The sequence below is a fragment of the Euleptes europaea genome, chromosome 1 (assembly GCF_029931775.1).
Source record: "Euleptes europaea isolate rEulEur1 chromosome 1, rEulEur1.hap1, whole genome shotgun sequence".
Classification (NCBI taxonomy): domain Eukaryota; kingdom Metazoa; phylum Chordata; class Lepidosauria; order Squamata; family Sphaerodactylidae; genus Euleptes; species Euleptes europaea.
The window spans coordinates 106908500-106925409 of record NC_079312.1 but is presented as its reverse complement, the minus strand read 5'-3'; the positions used below and the strand labels follow the sequence as shown (position 1 = coordinate 106925409).

The 16910-nt window shown below is 43.5% G+C and overlaps 1 protein-coding gene across 1 annotated transcript in view; it reads left to right on the top strand.

The window, feature by feature from the left end:
- DOCK2 (dedicator of cytokinesis 2) overlaps nucleotides 1-16910 on the top strand; it is a 367227-nt gene that overhangs the window by 85184 nt on the left and 265133 nt on the right. Inside the window, exon 25 of the mRNA XM_056847921.1 lies at nucleotides 9943-10091. Coding sequence (XP_056703899.1) covers nucleotides 9943-10091 — 149 coding nt within the window. The remainder of the gene's footprint in view (nucleotides 1-9942; nucleotides 10092-16910) is intronic.

The window sequence follows — 16910 nt, the reverse complement described above, 5'->3', positions numbered from 1 at the left end:
AGACTGGCTGCCCCTCTTCAGAAGGGTGACGGGAGTTTTGGCTTGGGTTTGCCGCTCTCATGGTCCCCCCCCCCAAACACACACACACACATAGGATCACACCGGCAGGAGGGAGACCCAAAGCAGACTGGCTGCCTCTCTTCAGAAGGGTGACGGGAGTTTTGGCTTGGATTTGCTGCTCTCATGGTCCCCCCCCCCCACACACACACACATAGGATCACACCGGCTGGAGGGAGACCCAGAGCAGACTGGCTGCCTCTCTTCAGAAGGGTGACGGGAGTTTTGGCTTGGATTTGCTGCTCTCATGGTCCCCCCCCACACACACACATAGGATCACACCGGCAGGAGGGAGACCCAAAGCAGACTGGCTGCCTCTCTTCAGAAGGGTGACGGGAGTTTTGGCTTGGATTTGCTGCTCTCATGGTCCCCCCCCACACACACACATAGGATCACACCGGCAGGAGGGAGACCCAAAGCAGACTGGCTGCCTCTCTTCAGAAGGGTGACGGGAGTTTTGGCTTGGATTTGCTGCTCTCATGGTCCCCCCCACACACACACACATAGGATCACACCGGCTGGAGGGAGACCCAGAGCAGACTGGCTGCCTCTCTTCAGAAGGGTGACGGGAGTTTTGGCTTGGATTTGCTGCTCTTGGGATGCCCCCCCGCCCAACACACACACACAGGATCATGGGAAGAGTGGGCGGGATTAGGCGGATTTGGAGCGGTGAGTCATGAGCGGCAGCAGACGTAAGCAGCGCAGAGAAGTGCGCTGTTTCTCCCGTGAAAAATTGGGATGGGGGGAGAATCTGCACTGCCATGAAGAAGCTATTTAAATCAGTTTATTATTTGCTCCGGTTCGAAACCGAAGCAAAATCCACCGTGAAGAATACCCCAATAACTGCAAGTATTTCATCACTGTAAAGGAGATCTTGTGACACACATAAAAGCCAGATGTCCTCAACTGATCTTCGTGAGGCTACTTTTAGTTAAAGATTAAGAAACTTTCTTCCCTTGCCCCTTTTCATTGTTTTTTTCATAATCACTTAAAGCTGATGCCATCTTAGGTATTTCACTGTCTTGTATAACCATGTCCCCCACCACAGGGAATCTGTACATTCACCTTCTGGTTCCTTTGATACAGGTAGGAGATAAGGGTGAAAGAAAGCAAATGCCAGCTCGTATGGAGTACCAGTAAGAAAGTGACCAAAATGGTACCTCCCACCTTTTTATTTGTAAGGAACTTTAACCCCTGTTAGGAGAGTTACTGTCTGACAGGTGTGAAACATCTAACAATGTTCTCTTTGTTCAACAGCGGAATACTGGGATTTTTAAAAAAATAACTTTAGATTCTCCTGAAGGTTTTGTAGTTCCCAGTGTTATGTTTTGCCCTTTCCCTTCTTGTCATATCACAAAGTGCTTTTGAAATCCTCCTTAGTTTAAAAAGCAGAGTGCTATGTTGGATTGGTGGCTGTGGTTTGAGGAAAAACTTGCTTAAATCCCCCTTGGACTCATAAAACTAGGTACTTCTTTTCCTCCTGGCAGAAATATTCCTCACTGCATGAAATGTTTGTCTCATCAGCTGTGGGGGCTGCAGCAGTGAAATCTACAAATAAAACTTTGGCTACAAACACAATCACACTCCACTTACTTAACTGGCTTTTTTTTAATTGCAGCTGGAGCCCTTATTGCTTTGGCTTTTTATAGTAGCATGCTTCCTAACTTAAATCTTATATGAAAAATTAAATGTAAATTTTAAAAGAGGCCATTCTTGAAAGCATTTACTGCTGGGTAAGAATTTATGTACAACCTGCTATATGAGCAATTGCATTTTCAATCAAAAATATAGATGAAATAAATTTCAGGACAAGTTATCTCAAACTTTAGGGGGAAATAATTAAAGCTGGACTATGTGCACTTATTAAAAGAGCTAAAGTGTAATGAATACAAATAGCTGTGCAAATATTCTAATAGTACTAATTAAAAGTCCCCATTGTTAATTAGCGGCTAGAAAGGTAACAGTGATACATGATTTCACTGGCGTTGAAACCTGGTAAGTTGAACATGAGTTAACTCATGAGTTAACTCATGGAAGACGTGTACGCATTAGTTTGCAGTTGAGCATAAATTTCAAGCAGCCCATTTTGCCTACTTCCGCTGCTTCGTGGCCTCCAATAGTCTGTAGAGTAGGGTACTCCAAGTTACAACTGTAAGTTGTAAACTGTGACAAATTATTGTTCCTTATAGGTACCACTTGGCAGTAATGGTATCAGAAACGGTGATATACATGCTTGAAACTATTACTATCTAGTGAAATCAAATCTGTTTGGTTGCTACTGCATATGTTTTCCAGTCAGGAAACAGAAAACAAAATGCTGTCTTGCTGTCAGTTCACCAAAACAATCTGATGGCATGCACTAGGGATTAGGGCTGTTGGAATTTTTTTTTGGTAAAATTCGGATTCGGCAAAATTTGGCCCGTTTTTATTCGGGAAATGCCGAAGTCCGAACTCCCCCACTTCGGGTCCATGCAATTCGGCATGAGGTCCGGAGTTCGGGGAAAAATTCGGCCGAATAAAGCCATTAAAATCACAACAGCACCTTTCCGCGGCTCCGGGGGGGCATTTTGGGGGGTAGAGGTCCCAAACTTTCAGCGTAGCTTCAAAGGACCCTTCTTGCAATGACCCCCAAGATTGGATCAGGGGGGCTGAGATATGGGCCCCGAAAGGGGTCCCCCCTCCTTAATGTGCATTTGCAATTAGCAGAGCTTGCCGCCCACTCGAAGCTCCCAGCCCCGACAAACAGCTGAGCTGCGGGGAGCAAGGGCGGGGCATGTGCGAAGAAGTTTGCAAACCATGCAAAGCAACACAACCATGCAAACCATTACGTTTGCAACCATGCAAAGCAACACCTGACGCCTGGGAATTTGCAAACCATGGAAAGGGACAGAAGAAGTTTGCAAACCATGCAAAGCAACACAGCCATGCAAAGCAACACGTTTGCAACCATGCAAAGCAACACCTGATGCCTGGGAGTTTGCAAACCATGGAAAGGGACAGAGGCATGCTAGCTAAGCATAAGGAGCAGGAGGGGGTGGAATTTCCCCTTTTGCATTGGACTCGGGACCAGGCAAATGCATTCTTTAAGTCACTATTTGAAAACAATTTTTTAGCAAGCATCAAAATAGACCTAACCGATCTTATGAATGAGGGAAAACCTGAGGACACACAACTGAAGCCCCCCCTCAAACCAGGGAGAGAGAGACTCGAGGGGGCACCCCCCCCAGACAGAACGGGCTTCCCCCCACCCACAGAAACTGCTTCCTCCCCCCACACACACAGACTCTGCTTCCCCCTTCACACACACACAGGAGAAAAATTATAGATTAAAGCCCCAAAAGGGGTCTTACTGTGGATGTCTTCTGTTCCATCAGGAGGGACTTGGAGGACTGGGTAATCCAATATGATTCCATTTAAGCACGGGAGGTTTTGCCTTGGATTTGCCGCTGTTGAGATGCACACAGGATTGGCTGATCCCATTCATCCCAATAGGGAAAAGGGGGGCATATCTCAGCCCCCGCTGATCCAGTTTTTACAAAACTTGGGGATTCTTTCAAGAAGGCTCCTCTGAAGCTACGCTGAAAGTTTGGGGGCTGTACCCCCAAAAATGCGCCCCCTGCAGCCACGGAAAGGAGTGAATGTGTGCTGTAAATGGAATAAAAATGCACATTAAGGGGGGACCCCTTTTGGGGCCCATATCTCAGCCCCCGCTGATCCAGTTTTTACAAAACTTGGGGATTCTTTCAAGAAGGCTCCTCTGAAGCTAAGCTGAAAGTTTGGGGGCTGTACCCCCAAAAATGCGACCCCTGCAGCCACGGAAAGGAGTGAATGTGTGCTGTAAATGGAATAAAATGCACATTAAGGGGGGACCCCTTTTGGGGCCCATATCTCAGCCCCCACTGATCCAATCTTTACAAAACTTGGGGATTCTTGCAAGAAGGCTCCTCTGAAGCTACGCTGAAAGTTTGGGGGCTGTACCCCCAAAAATGCGACCCCTGCAGCCACAGAAAGGAGCGAATGTGCACAAGCACCCCCCCCCCATGGGGATTTCTCTCTCACACAAACAGATACCCTCTCTTTCTCTCCCCGGCCAGGCCGCGCAGCAGCTGGGCTCATGCACTCAATTGCGACTGATTGGCCAGAAGAAGAGCCAGCTTGGCCACCGACTGGCCGGGGGAGAATGCTGCTTACTAACTGACGGTTATGCTGCTGCGCCGAACCCCGAATTTGCCAAATTTATTCACCAAACTCCCTGAACTCACTGAATTCGGCTCCCCATTTTCCCGCCTTTTTTGAGTTCGGTTCAATCCGAACTAAAAACCGCCAAATCAGGGGAAATTCGGCTGTTTTCCGGTTCGGGACGAACCGAATCAACAGCCCTACTAGGGATGTCAAACTAAAGGATATATAAAAGGCTTCAAGTTATGTACCAAGTTGTGCTTGCTCTATGATTAATGTAATTTCTTGTTATCTGTGGAGAGCTGAAAGAGCTGGATTTAGAAGTTTCCAAGCAACCACCATTCAGTCTGAACAAGGAATAACCTGAACTTCATCAGCACTTCCATACTTGTTCCATGCAGGGCTTCCCCCCCACCCACCACACACATGCCACACACTATTACTCACAACCATATTCACCAGGAAAAAAAAATTCAGACAGTAAGCATATAGTAAATAATAATCATTATATGTTGTACAAGCAATAACCCACAACGATTTGTATATGTGTTTGTGTATGGGGGGAATCTCATTTCCCTCTCCCCCAATATTTCCTCTTTCCCATTTCTGAAAGCCTCCATAGCCTCTCCACTTTTTCTTGCCCCCTTTTCTGCTTTCCTACCAGCCAATCCACCTTTATCTTGCCCCCCCGTCTTCAATTTCCCTCCTTCCAAACCCCTGGCAGCCTCTATCTGGGAACATTTTGGCCCAGTTGAGCAGTGCTGGTTGCCCGGCTTGGCCCATTTGCACAGTGGAGAATATGTGAGGACTTGTGAGGAGCACCACATTTCCCCCTGTATCACCTTCCCCACACCATTTCCTCTTTCCCTTCTCCTGACAACCCCCATATCTTTACCTTCCTCCTTCCTACCCATCAATCAACATAAACTTTATCTGCTCCCCTCATCTTCAGCTATGTGTGTGTGTGTGTGTGTGTGTTAAGTGCCGTCAAGTTGCTTTCGACTCATGGCGACCCTATGAATCACTGCCCTCCAAAATGTCCTATCTTTGACAGCCTTGCTCAGGTCTTGCAAATTGAGGGCTGTGGCTTCCTTTATAGAGTCAATCCATCTCTTGTTGGGTCTTCCTCTTTTCCTGCTGCCCTCAACTTTTCCCAGCATGACTGTCTTTTCCAGTGTCTGTTGCCTTCTCATAATGTGACCAAAATACAACAGCCTCAGTTTAGTCATTTTAGCTTCTATGGTCAGTTCAGGCTTGATTTGATCTATAACCCACTGATTTGTTTTTTTTGGCAGTCCATGGTATCCGGAACACTCTCCTCCAACACCACATTTCAAAGGATATCTTCAGCTATAGTATTCATTTATTTACTTTATTTCTACCCCACATTAATTCACAGTGGGGACCTAACACAGGTTACCTTGTTCTCCTCCCCACCATTTTATCATCAGAACAAACCTCTGAGCAGGCGCAGACTGGGAGTGAAAAAGCCTGGAAAAGGGCCCCTCCCACAGGCCATCTTGGTCCCACTCCCCAAAGTAGGAGGGAAAGAGGAAGAGGCAGCCTGCTTAACCAATTGGCTGGGTGCCACTTACACAGGGCTCAGGTGGGCTGGGCACCACTTCCCACCCCTTGGGCAGGCAACACAGGGAGGTTCCATAGCAGAATGCTAGTGCGAACCTCTAACCATTACAGCACACTGGCTTTTGTGGGGTGGCTTCTGTTGAACACTAGCAAGTGGCCAGGCCTAGGTGAGTCATGCAAGTTGTGTGGTAGCCAGTCACCTGGTGGTTGCTGCCAGGCCTGGCCTATTGAGTTGTCCTTTGAAGGCCAAAATAGCTTGGGAAAGTGCCCTGCCCCTTCCTTTTACTGACAGAAAGTGCCCTGCCCCTTCCTTTTACTGACAGTGCTGACAAAATTGTTGTGGTTGCTTAGCAACAGCCACTGAGGGCATCCATTTCTTAAAGCTACAGGTGTTGCTTTTATTGTTTTTTTTTTAATTCTGGTTTTTCTGCAAAACGGGCATTTTTCAGGTTTGTAGAAAGATCTGTCTTGTCCGTTCATGGCTTCAGTCTCTGAATTTAAATATCCTCAATGTTGGCTGGGTTGAGAATTAGATATATTGATTTATTCAGAAGATTTATAACCCACCTCTCCAGATACTTTTTCATTATCTGAATAAGAAGTACAAGAAAGACAGAAAAACTAAAGAAATATATAGTATAAATAGCAATAAGAATAAATATAAATAGTAATAAGAACAATTCAGTAAAACTAGTGCCCAAATAAACAAATGCAAACAGAAGTATCCCAACTGACATGTAAAACTGTGAGTAAAATTATTCACAGTGGGTAGCCGTGTTAGTCTGTTTGCAGTAGTCAAAAAGGGCAAGAGTCCAGTAGCACCTTAAAGACTAACAAAAATATTTTCTAGAATCTATATGAGGGCAAAGTTGGCACCTTGGTTTGTTGCAGGCCTTGGTTCCAGAGTCCATGTTCTTGTTAAGTAGTTTATCATCATGGGTGAGAAGTTGTTTTAGGTTAGCCGGCTGTCTGTAAGCAAGAAAGGGACACCCCTCCCCCAGTGCTTCAGCGAGGGAAGTGTCACAATCCAGCATTGGTTGTAGGTCCTTAATAATACGTTGGACTGGTTTTAGTTGGGAGCTATAAGTGACAACCAGAGGTGTTCTGTTGTCATTCTCTCTGGGCTTATCTTGTAGTAAGTTGTGCCTGGGTATCATTCTGGCCTTCTCAATCATCTTACGCACCATATCTGCAGGATATTGTAGTTGCAAAAATGTTTGCTGTAGGTCTCTCAAGTGTGTTCTAGGAACACCATCTCTGGACCCACCAATGTCAGCCATACTATCTCAGGTTCATATTCCTGCTCATCTTCTAATGTGATTTATGCCATCACATGCCAGCAATGCCCTTCCACAATCTACATTGGACAAACAGGTCAGTCTCTTAGACAATGATTAAATGGACATAAGTCTGACATCAGAAACCACAATATTCAAAAACCAGTGGGTGAACATTTCAACCTTCCAGGACATTCTGTTGCAGATTTAAGAGTAGCAGTTCTCTTACAAAGGAATTTTAAAGGGAGATTGGAAAGAGAAACTGCTGAATTACAGTTGATATTCAAACTAAAGTCAATGCATTTACCTGGGCTGAATAAAGACCTTGCATTCATGGCCCATTACCAATGCTGATTTCTCCACACCCATCTCTCCCCTGGACATCACAGACTCTTCTGCATATCACACCTAATCCCATCAAGCCTGCTATTCACATTTACATACTGTTCCTCTACTTAAAGACCGATGGATTCACATTCTAGCTGTATCTGAAGAAGTGAGCTGTGGCTCACGAAAGCTCATACCCTACCAGAAAATATTTTTGTTAGTCTTTAAGGTGCTACTGGACTCTTGCCCTTTTTGACTAGTAAGTAAAATTGACAGCATGAAAACAGTCTTAGGAATATAAAAGCGGGCCACATAAACATTTTCCAATTAGGTAGGAAGTGCAGACCAAGATCATGAACTTAAATTTTATGTCATTTTTTATTTGTGTAACAGCCTGGATGAACAGAAATATTTTAACCTGGCACTTAAATGCTAACAGAATAGGTGCTAGTCAGGCATCATTCCACAGATTGTGTGCCACCACTTACAAAGCCTTGTCTTTGGTCATCACTGCTTCACCTTGGGAGCCAGCATGGTGTATGTGGTTAAAAGCAGTGGTTTGGAGCAGTGGACTCGAATCTGAAGTACAGGGTTTGATTCCCCTCTCCTCCACATGAGCGGCGGACGCTAATCTGGTGAACTGGGCACATGAAGCCAGCTGGGTGACCTTAGACTAGTCACAGCTCTTATAGAGGTCTCTCAGCCCCACCTACCTCACAGGGTGTCTGTTGTTGGGAGGAGAAGGGAAGGTGATAGTAAACCAGTTTGATTCTTCCTTAAGTGGTAGAGAAAGTCAACATATAAAAACCCACTCTACCTCTACAGGTAGGAGCACAGAAAGCAGGACTTGGGATGAAAAACTTAATTGGCACACAGAACAATAAGAAAGAAAGCCACTCTACCGGCACCCTAGCTGCATCCCAATTAAGACTTTAAATATTATTATTATTTAAAACATTTTCATGCCGGCTTTCCACCTAAATAGGTCCCTCCAAGGCAGAAAATGTAAAACCATTTGAACAGTAAAGCAGCATTTAAAGTAATACATACAATAATTAAATAAAACCATATAAACATACAGCACTAAAACCAGAGAGGAGGGCCAATAAGAGTTATTAGGGATATGCCAAGTAATACAAAAAAGTCTTCATCTGCTGGTAGAAGAAAGTGATAGAGGAAGACAGATTAATATTCCCAGGAAGGGAGTTTGGTGCAATGACTGAGAAGGCCCTTTTTAAGTTGCCACCCATCAAACTGAGATTGGGGTGGGGGCATCTGAAGCAGGGCCTCTAAAGATGACCAGAGAAGACGGGAAGGTTCAAATGGGAGAATGTGGTTCTTAAGGTCTTAAGGGCATCGAGCGATATAGGATTTTTAAGACTAAGATGAACACAAGCACTCTCAACTGTGCCTAGTAACAAGCTGTACATTTTTCAGTAGTTGGGTCATGCTAAAATTTGTGCTAAGTTTGGGTTGGCATTGTTTTCTTATAATGCATTTTATATAATTTTGTATTCTTCAGCTGGCATGTTTAGGCAAAATAAAATGGAAGGCAAATATGCCTATTCTTGGAGTTTTTAAGATATGACTGTGCTTCAGGAGCTTAGATCTCTGGGTTGGACACAGAGTAGGGTTGCCAACCTCCAGGTACCAGCTGGAGTTCTCCTGCTATTACAACTGATCTCCTGCCGATTGCAGTCAGTTCACCTGGAGAAAATGGCAGCTTTGGCAATTGGACTCTATGGCATTGAAGTCCCTCCCCTCCCCAAACCCCGCCCTCCTCAGGCTCCACCCCAAAAACCTCCCGCCGGTGGCAAAGAGGGTCCTGGCAACCTTAACACAGAGTGGGATGATTGTGTTCTGCTTCTCCACCTCTTTCTGGAAATCTGAAAGTAATGTGTATGTGCAATGCATGACTAATACACATTGTGGCTGTTTGTGTGATATCCATGAAGAAGGTTGGATATAAATGGGGATGATTCTCTTCTCCTCCCTTTATGAGGGTAGAATGTCGCTCAGCACAATAGATTGTAATTCCTTGCCAAATAGGTTTTCTGCTTAGTTGTTCATATTATTTGGCTTATTGGCTTTGATTTAGTGTAAAACATAGCATATCTTGCTGCCTTTATTTGTTACATTCATGTTTTCATCTCCCCTGAGGCAATTTTAATGGGAAATGAAAAATGGAATCAAAGCAAATTAGCTTTGAAGGAAGGCATTTTATGACCCACAGATGAAGCATAAATGTATTTTGCACAGATTGATTCATTGAGTCAGCCAATAAGGTTTGTGTGTGGAAGTTACTCTGCTAAATTACTGTAGACAGTTCAGCAAGTTGAAGGCATGTCTTTCTTCAAAACTGTATTTGAAAGATGTAAGGGATGAAACCTAGTAAACTAAAGATACATGGATTAAGGGTGGTGGTAGCAGAGAGCTATCCTGTGTTCTTTAAGAGACAGCAAATCTGAAAATATCTGTGACTTCACTCACCTTCTAACTAGCAAATTATTATTTTCAGAATGTAGAGATATTCTGCTTCCTGTCATTACCGAAGAACTGAAGGAACTGCTGGATCTAAGGGAAGAGTCGCAGCTGCTGTTCCAAGAGAAGAAGTATTCTGTCGAATTACTCAACAGCATCCTAGAGGTTCTCAGCTGTCAAGATGCAGTGAGTATTGATGATGACAATGATTATACAGATAGTTCCATTCGGTAGTAAGTCTGGCTGATTAAGTAGTAAAATATTGATGCTCATGACCCTCATTTAAATTCTAAATATAACAGGGCCCTGCCAGATTGAAATCATTCTTGAGCTTCTTGGTATGACAGTGGGTATAGACAGTGGCCTTTTTTCCTCTCCCAATTTTTAGGTCCATGTACATTGACACATCATCAGTCCTGAACCAGCTTCATTTTATTAAATCAAAGGGAACTGTGCAGTTTTGTTACAATATATTGTTGATAGTTTATACACATGCCATGCTTTGGGGGTTAGGAACTTAATGTGGGTTTTTACATTCCTTCTTCCCTCTTAAATGCAGTTACCCAGGATTGCCTGAAACCATGGTTTGCAAACCCACTTCAAACCATGTTTTTTTTGTGGCAATCCTGGTTAGTCTTAACAATAGTTAGTGCCAGCATTTTCTTTAATGCTAAGAAATTTTAAAGCAAACCATGGAAGCAAGTGAGTGATGGAGAAGTCTGCTTTTTTAAAATCCTAATTTTGGTCCAAGTTTAGAAGTCTCATAACGGTACTTCTGCACTTGTACAGTAAGAGAACCTTTGGTCATTACTGGTACAACTGGTAAGATATGCAAATAATTCCACTTGTTTCCTTTTGTGCTTTTGATTATGTCCAAGTTTACTCTGAGAGGCTATAATTGCATGCAGATGCAGAATAAGAAAAGCCAACATCTTCAGATGGGTTAATAAAAAGAGCCAAGTTTATTTATTTATATCCATCAAAGGGGATCCGTGGCACTCACGGGCCCAAACCCCATTCCAAACCTAGTTGCGGTATGGCCATTGGTGGGATGCACCAATCCCATAGCTGAGGCTGTTTGTTTCCAAGACTTCATGATGCTGGAGGTTTATGTGCCACTTCCTGTCCACTTAGACACAGGGTCTATGGGTTGAGGATAATGGTACCCTTCCAGGCCTTCCTGTCCCAGATCCATGAAGACACTGAGGCCCCAGGCCTGGTTTGAGGGTTAACCCTTCTCCCTCCAAATGTTGCCTCAGGATGCTCACCTAAACTGTACGGCGTACCACTCAAACAACTTGACTTGCACTGGTACCGCCACAAGGGGGACCAGCTCACTGCTTGGTCAGTCCCCTGTTCCACCTGCGTCTGATGGCTTTCAAGAGGCCATGCTTCTCATCCCCCCAGAAAGTACTGTAGCCACCATTAGTGAAGCCTGCCACCCCTCCATGATGCGGATGACAGTAAAATCATATAATATTTATAAAAAGTGCCTTCGCTGGTTTTATAAATGGGTGCATATAAGCAACACTTTTTGAACTAGGCATGCTGATTCTGGGTCTCTGGTTTCTGTTGTGTGTGTGTAAAGTGCCGTCAAGTCGCAGCTGACGTATGGCGACCCCTTATGGGGTTTTCATGGCAAGAGACGAACAGAGGTGGTTTGCCAGTGCCTTCCTCTGCATAGCAACCCTGGTATTCCTTGGTGGTCTCCCATCCAAATATTAACCAGGGCTGACCCTGCTTAGCTTCCGAGATCTGACAAGATCGGGCTGTACCAGGCTGCCTTCCCTCCCCTGGTTTCTGTTACTTGCTTCTATTTGTTTTGTAATAACCAAAATACATTAAAAGCTGTGTTACCTGGCACATGGTTATCTACACAACTCTGTTAACAATGATAGATGGCAATGCAAGCTGTTCTTCAGTTAACTAGAAAAAAAATTGCTATCCAGCTTTTCTTCCTGGTGCTCGCAGAACTCAAATTTGTAAACTTGTGGCTAGCAATACGTCTCTGGGAATAAGGCTCATCACTGCACTTATCAGTGACTGGGAGGAGGACGGAAGAAGGGCCACCAAGCTGCTGGCTCACTGCTGATCTGCTCCTTCATTTTGTGCTGAAGCTCCTGCCAAGGTTAAGCAATGAGCTGGGTCTTCTGTTGGTACTATTGCTTGCAACAAGAGTGGCTTTGAACCCTTTAAGATGCAGTGGAGTGTGATGGTGTTGTCTGGGCAGCAGCCGAGCCAACCAAGATGAGTTTAACTTCGGATGCAGCTTGCAGGGCCTGATAGCTGACCTTCCCCTGGGGAGGATAGGAGCTGCTTCCATTGCATGATGTTGGGGAGTAAAGTAAGATAAAGCTAGTCTATTGCAGTATGGTAGATGTAGTGCTTCAATCATGTTTTAATTGCCTGCTTCATTTTTGCAGGCAGAGAAAAGTTCAGCAATCATCTGAGTAAGGCTCCATTACCTGGCACATTTGATTAACTGGCAACCCCCATTCCCCATGGTTGCCAAATTACAGTTTTTACAGGATCAATAAAATTCTGTTTAAATGTGCATACTCCACAATCTAGGAATGACCTAAGAATTATTCATTCTCTGTTGGAGACATTTCTTTAACTAGAAAATGCCAGTGGCTTCTTTTGAGATCATTCTGCTTTTGAGATAGTGCTAGAGAGAACCTGAGGTAAGAACATAAGAAAGGCCCTGTTGGATCAGACCAAGGCCCATCAAGTCCAGCAGTCTGTTCACACAGTGGCCAACCGGGTGCCTCTAGGAAGCCACAAACAAGATGACTGCAGCAGCACCATCCTGCCTAGGTAGATGGACAACCTCTTCATTTTTCATGGATGCCATCCCGTTATACAGGGACATGGTAGCTGTTCTATCAGAAATATAATTTACAGTGTAATCTTAAGCAGAGTTACAGCTTTCTAAGCCCAAATGGACTTAGAAGGGTATGCCTGTTTAGGATTGCACTGATAGAACTGTGTTTTTAGACTTTGTCTTAGTGACATTTTGGGGAGAGATCATGAGTAGAACATAGAGGATATGATGATAATTATGTGATAGTAGCAGGCACACCATTATTTCTGCAATTCTGTGACTTTTAAGCATCCCCGTGGTAGAATTTTGTAAGCGTCTTCTAGAGATAAATTGATTTGGAGAGTTGGTATCATTTGTTTTTTAAGATTCACTTAACCAATCTATCATTTTCTTGTCTGAGAACTTATTTCTTTTGAATGATCATAGGATGCCTAATTGTAGACTTAATGAATCTCTCAGTGGGATACTGCTCAGAATAAAACTCCTGTACATCATGCTCTCAAAAGCAGGACATTTTAAATAGCTCCATAGCATGATTGGGGGAAGCTAAGAAAAATATTGCTGGAGATATATGAAAATGTGTGATGTTTCTTATGGAATTGTTTTGACTTAAAGCTCAAGAACAGTGAAGAATGTACAAACATAAGTTGCTCCAGTACCCAATAAAGACCCAAGACCACAGCAGGAGTTTAACTAGTTTATTAAAAACAGCTGATCTACGTCATCAATTAACTATGATAATAATTAATTGAGGGCGGGATGTGCTAGGCAGCCTAGCCATGGCTGCCTTTTGTTTTGTCAAATCCACCCTGGCTTCAAACTCAGGCAGCGGCTGCCGCCAGCCTTGTTTGTCATTGCCCGATCATACTGTGCAAAGAGGTGCCCAGCCTCAGCCCCCTTCCTGGTACGCCGTGAAGCCACTACCATGTTTTGAGATATGTTGCTGAGCACCAAAGGAGCTCCTTCTCATGCCCCATCCTGCCATAAAGCAAGTGATGGTCTGTTCAGAACACACCCTCCATCATGCCCGATGGCTCAGGGTGCTCACCACTGCTCCCTACCTATCCCTAAGCACCTGCCCTATCCCTGCCCAACTAGTTATGGCCTAAACAGTCAATGACCAAGCCTAGTTAAGCTATGAATACCCAACCTGAACATCACAAAACAGGTGAAAAAAGCCTCCCCCAAAACCAATCAGGGAAGAAGCCCAAAAATTCCTGCTTGGCCCCAACGGTGACCAGGTAACCCCATGATATTCAAGGGAGGGTGGGTAAGATAACAACAGGGAGCAAAAGCTGCCTCATGAGGGAGAAACAACAATAAAGCTTCTCATTCCAGCCTTTTTATTGGCTGCAAGGCAAAAGCAGCCTTCCAATCTGGCCTCGTGTTTTATTCCCACTGGACTGGGGTAAATCTATCCCTGGCTTACCAGCCAGGAATGCCTTTACTGTTGAATTGAACATGTATGGGAAAAGAATGTACTTAATGAAAGAAAAAGAAACTGTTTATGATACATGTGTTGGGACCACTAAATGTGAATTTACAGATCTCCCTTTCCCACCCTATCCTAGGCACTTTTCTTCCAGGGATGTCATTTCTCCAAAGAAATAATGAAGACAAAATAAATCCAGAGTATTACATCCATTTTCTAGAGAGGAGTTCTTAATTTTCAAATAAATTTTCAAATAATACTTATTATTTATACCCTTAGAAAGTAGATGTTAACCATATCTAGACTTTGTTTTTCCTGTGTTTAAATACTGGCTCTTATAGTTATACCAATCTAAAACATATGGCTTAAGGAAAATGTTGGTTGAAATGTTCTGTCAATGACTACTGCTATGGCTATGGATTTATGAAGGGGGAGAGAAAAATAACAGCCTAATTCTGTTGAGATTTACTTTCAAGTGCTAGTGAGTTCAGTATGGTTAACTTCCAAGTAAGGTAATTCACAGTGGGTAGCCGTGTTAGTCTGTTTGTAGTAGTCAAAAAGGGCAAGAGTCCAGTAGCACCTTAAAGACTAACAAAAATATTTTCTGGTAGGGTATGAGCTTTCGTGAGCCACTAAGGGTAAGATTTTAACTCCTGTACTTAGCATTTCATTGGAATGGTCATGTGGATTCTTTTGGGAACAGCAATAAAAATGCTTCCACGCTTTACATGTGCCTTTTACAACCCCGCCATTCTGCAAAAAAATTTCATCATCTGAGTTCATTATCTAGGTTTATAAATTAATCTGGTAGAATACGAACAAGCCTTCAATGGAAATGTGTAGCTGCAAGGCCCCTTTGACATCTAAAGTGTAGTGATTTAGGATAATTATGGAGTAAACATTGTATAGATATTATAATGTGCTTTGATTATTTTTTAATCTATTATGTAGTCTTTATCACATAGGACTAAGTGATATGTTTACCTTTACCCTTCATTCTTGTCTATGATAATGCTAAATTGACCTCTGCTAGTTGACAGAATTATGCTTTGCATATGAAAAGGACATATTAAAAACATCTAATTATGCTTGTCCTTTGCCTTTATTAAAAATAACATTTAACTGTGGCCCTTTGCTGCTTGGCAAAGCTGTTGTTGCCTTCATGATGAGCTGTTTGCTGTTGCATATTGCATACTTGAAGTACCAAGGGTTATCCCTCTCAATTCAGTTTTAGAATTTAACTTGATTGTGTATGTGTCCCCTCTCCCCCACTTAGAAAAGCCAGTTCTTTGTGCCTTATTTGGAAACTGTACAAATACAGCAGCATTAACCTATAATGTTTCCTTGGTTTCACGAACAGGGTGGTTGTGCAGGTTGGGACACATAGCAAGTGCATTTGGTAGGTATCTTAGAAATGTGATGAAAAAGGCATGGGAGGGAAAGGGGATTATAAGCAATTGTGTAATTATTCTGTGATGTCATAGATGATGACCATTCTGAAGAGCCAAATGGCAGGTAAATTTCAAGTCAGCTTCAGGTTCCATAATTTGGTGGTTTACACTGTTTTCTCTCCTGATGTAAATTGCCTTCATGTGTTTGTGAAGGTGGCATATATACTTTCTAGGATTGCCAGCCTCCAGGTACTAGCTTTAGATCTCCTGCTATTACAACTTATCTCCAGCCGATAGAGATCAGTTCAACTGGAGAAAATGGCTGCTTTGGCAATTGGACTCTATGGCATTAAAGTCCCTCCCCTCTCCAAACCCTGCCCTCCTCAGGCTCCGCCCTAAAAACCTCCCGCCGGTGGCAAAGAGGGACTTGGTAACCCTAATACTTTCTAAATAAATAACTGCCCTTCTGTCTCCTTCTGATGTAGCCAGGTAGTAGGGTTGCCCATCCCCAGGTGGTGGCTAGAGATCTCCCAGTATTACCACTGATCTCCAGGTGACAGAGATCAGTTCGCCTGGAGAAAATGGCTGCTTTAGAAGGTAGATTCTATAGCATTATATACCATTGAAGTCCCTCCCCTCCCCAAATCCCACCCTCCTCAGACTTCACCCATAAAAATCTCCAGGTATTTCCCAACCCGGAGCTGGCAACCCTAGGAGGTAAAATTATCCTATATGGAGGCAGTCCTGGAAGGGGAGGAGCCATATAGCAATTAGTTTCAGCCAGGCCAATTAACTTATTCTGCATATTTAAATATGCATTGTGACAATTACTCTGATTAGGGTAGTAGGGTGGCTGCCACATGGTGATGGTCTCTGCACTGTTTTAATTGGTGCTGTGAATGCAGAGGCATGTGTTGTCAATAGAACTTCCACCCATGGGATGTCACTGTGCACATTTTTCTGGGTTTTCCCCCCTTCTGTTTGTAACCTGCAGTAACTCCACATCAGGTCTTGGGGCCATGGTAGTCCTGGTTGCCATGGTGACTTGCTGACTGTTTTTTGTTCTTTCCTTCACATATATGTTATAACATCTTTATTAAAATTTGAAATAGATTATAATAGTACTATACAGCAATATCAACATATTAATATTATTCCTCCAGCTGTCTTGCAGCTTCCCTTCTTCATCTCTTTACAGGCTGGGTCAAAAACTGCTTGCACCTTTACCCTTGCATCTCTGTAACTAAAAGGACTGGATACTTTATTTTTTTAAAACACTAGGGCAAAAGGATTTTCATTGATAAATTCATGGAGGGGTATTCATCATTTGGTGATGGTTGGGTAACAAGTAGCAGCAG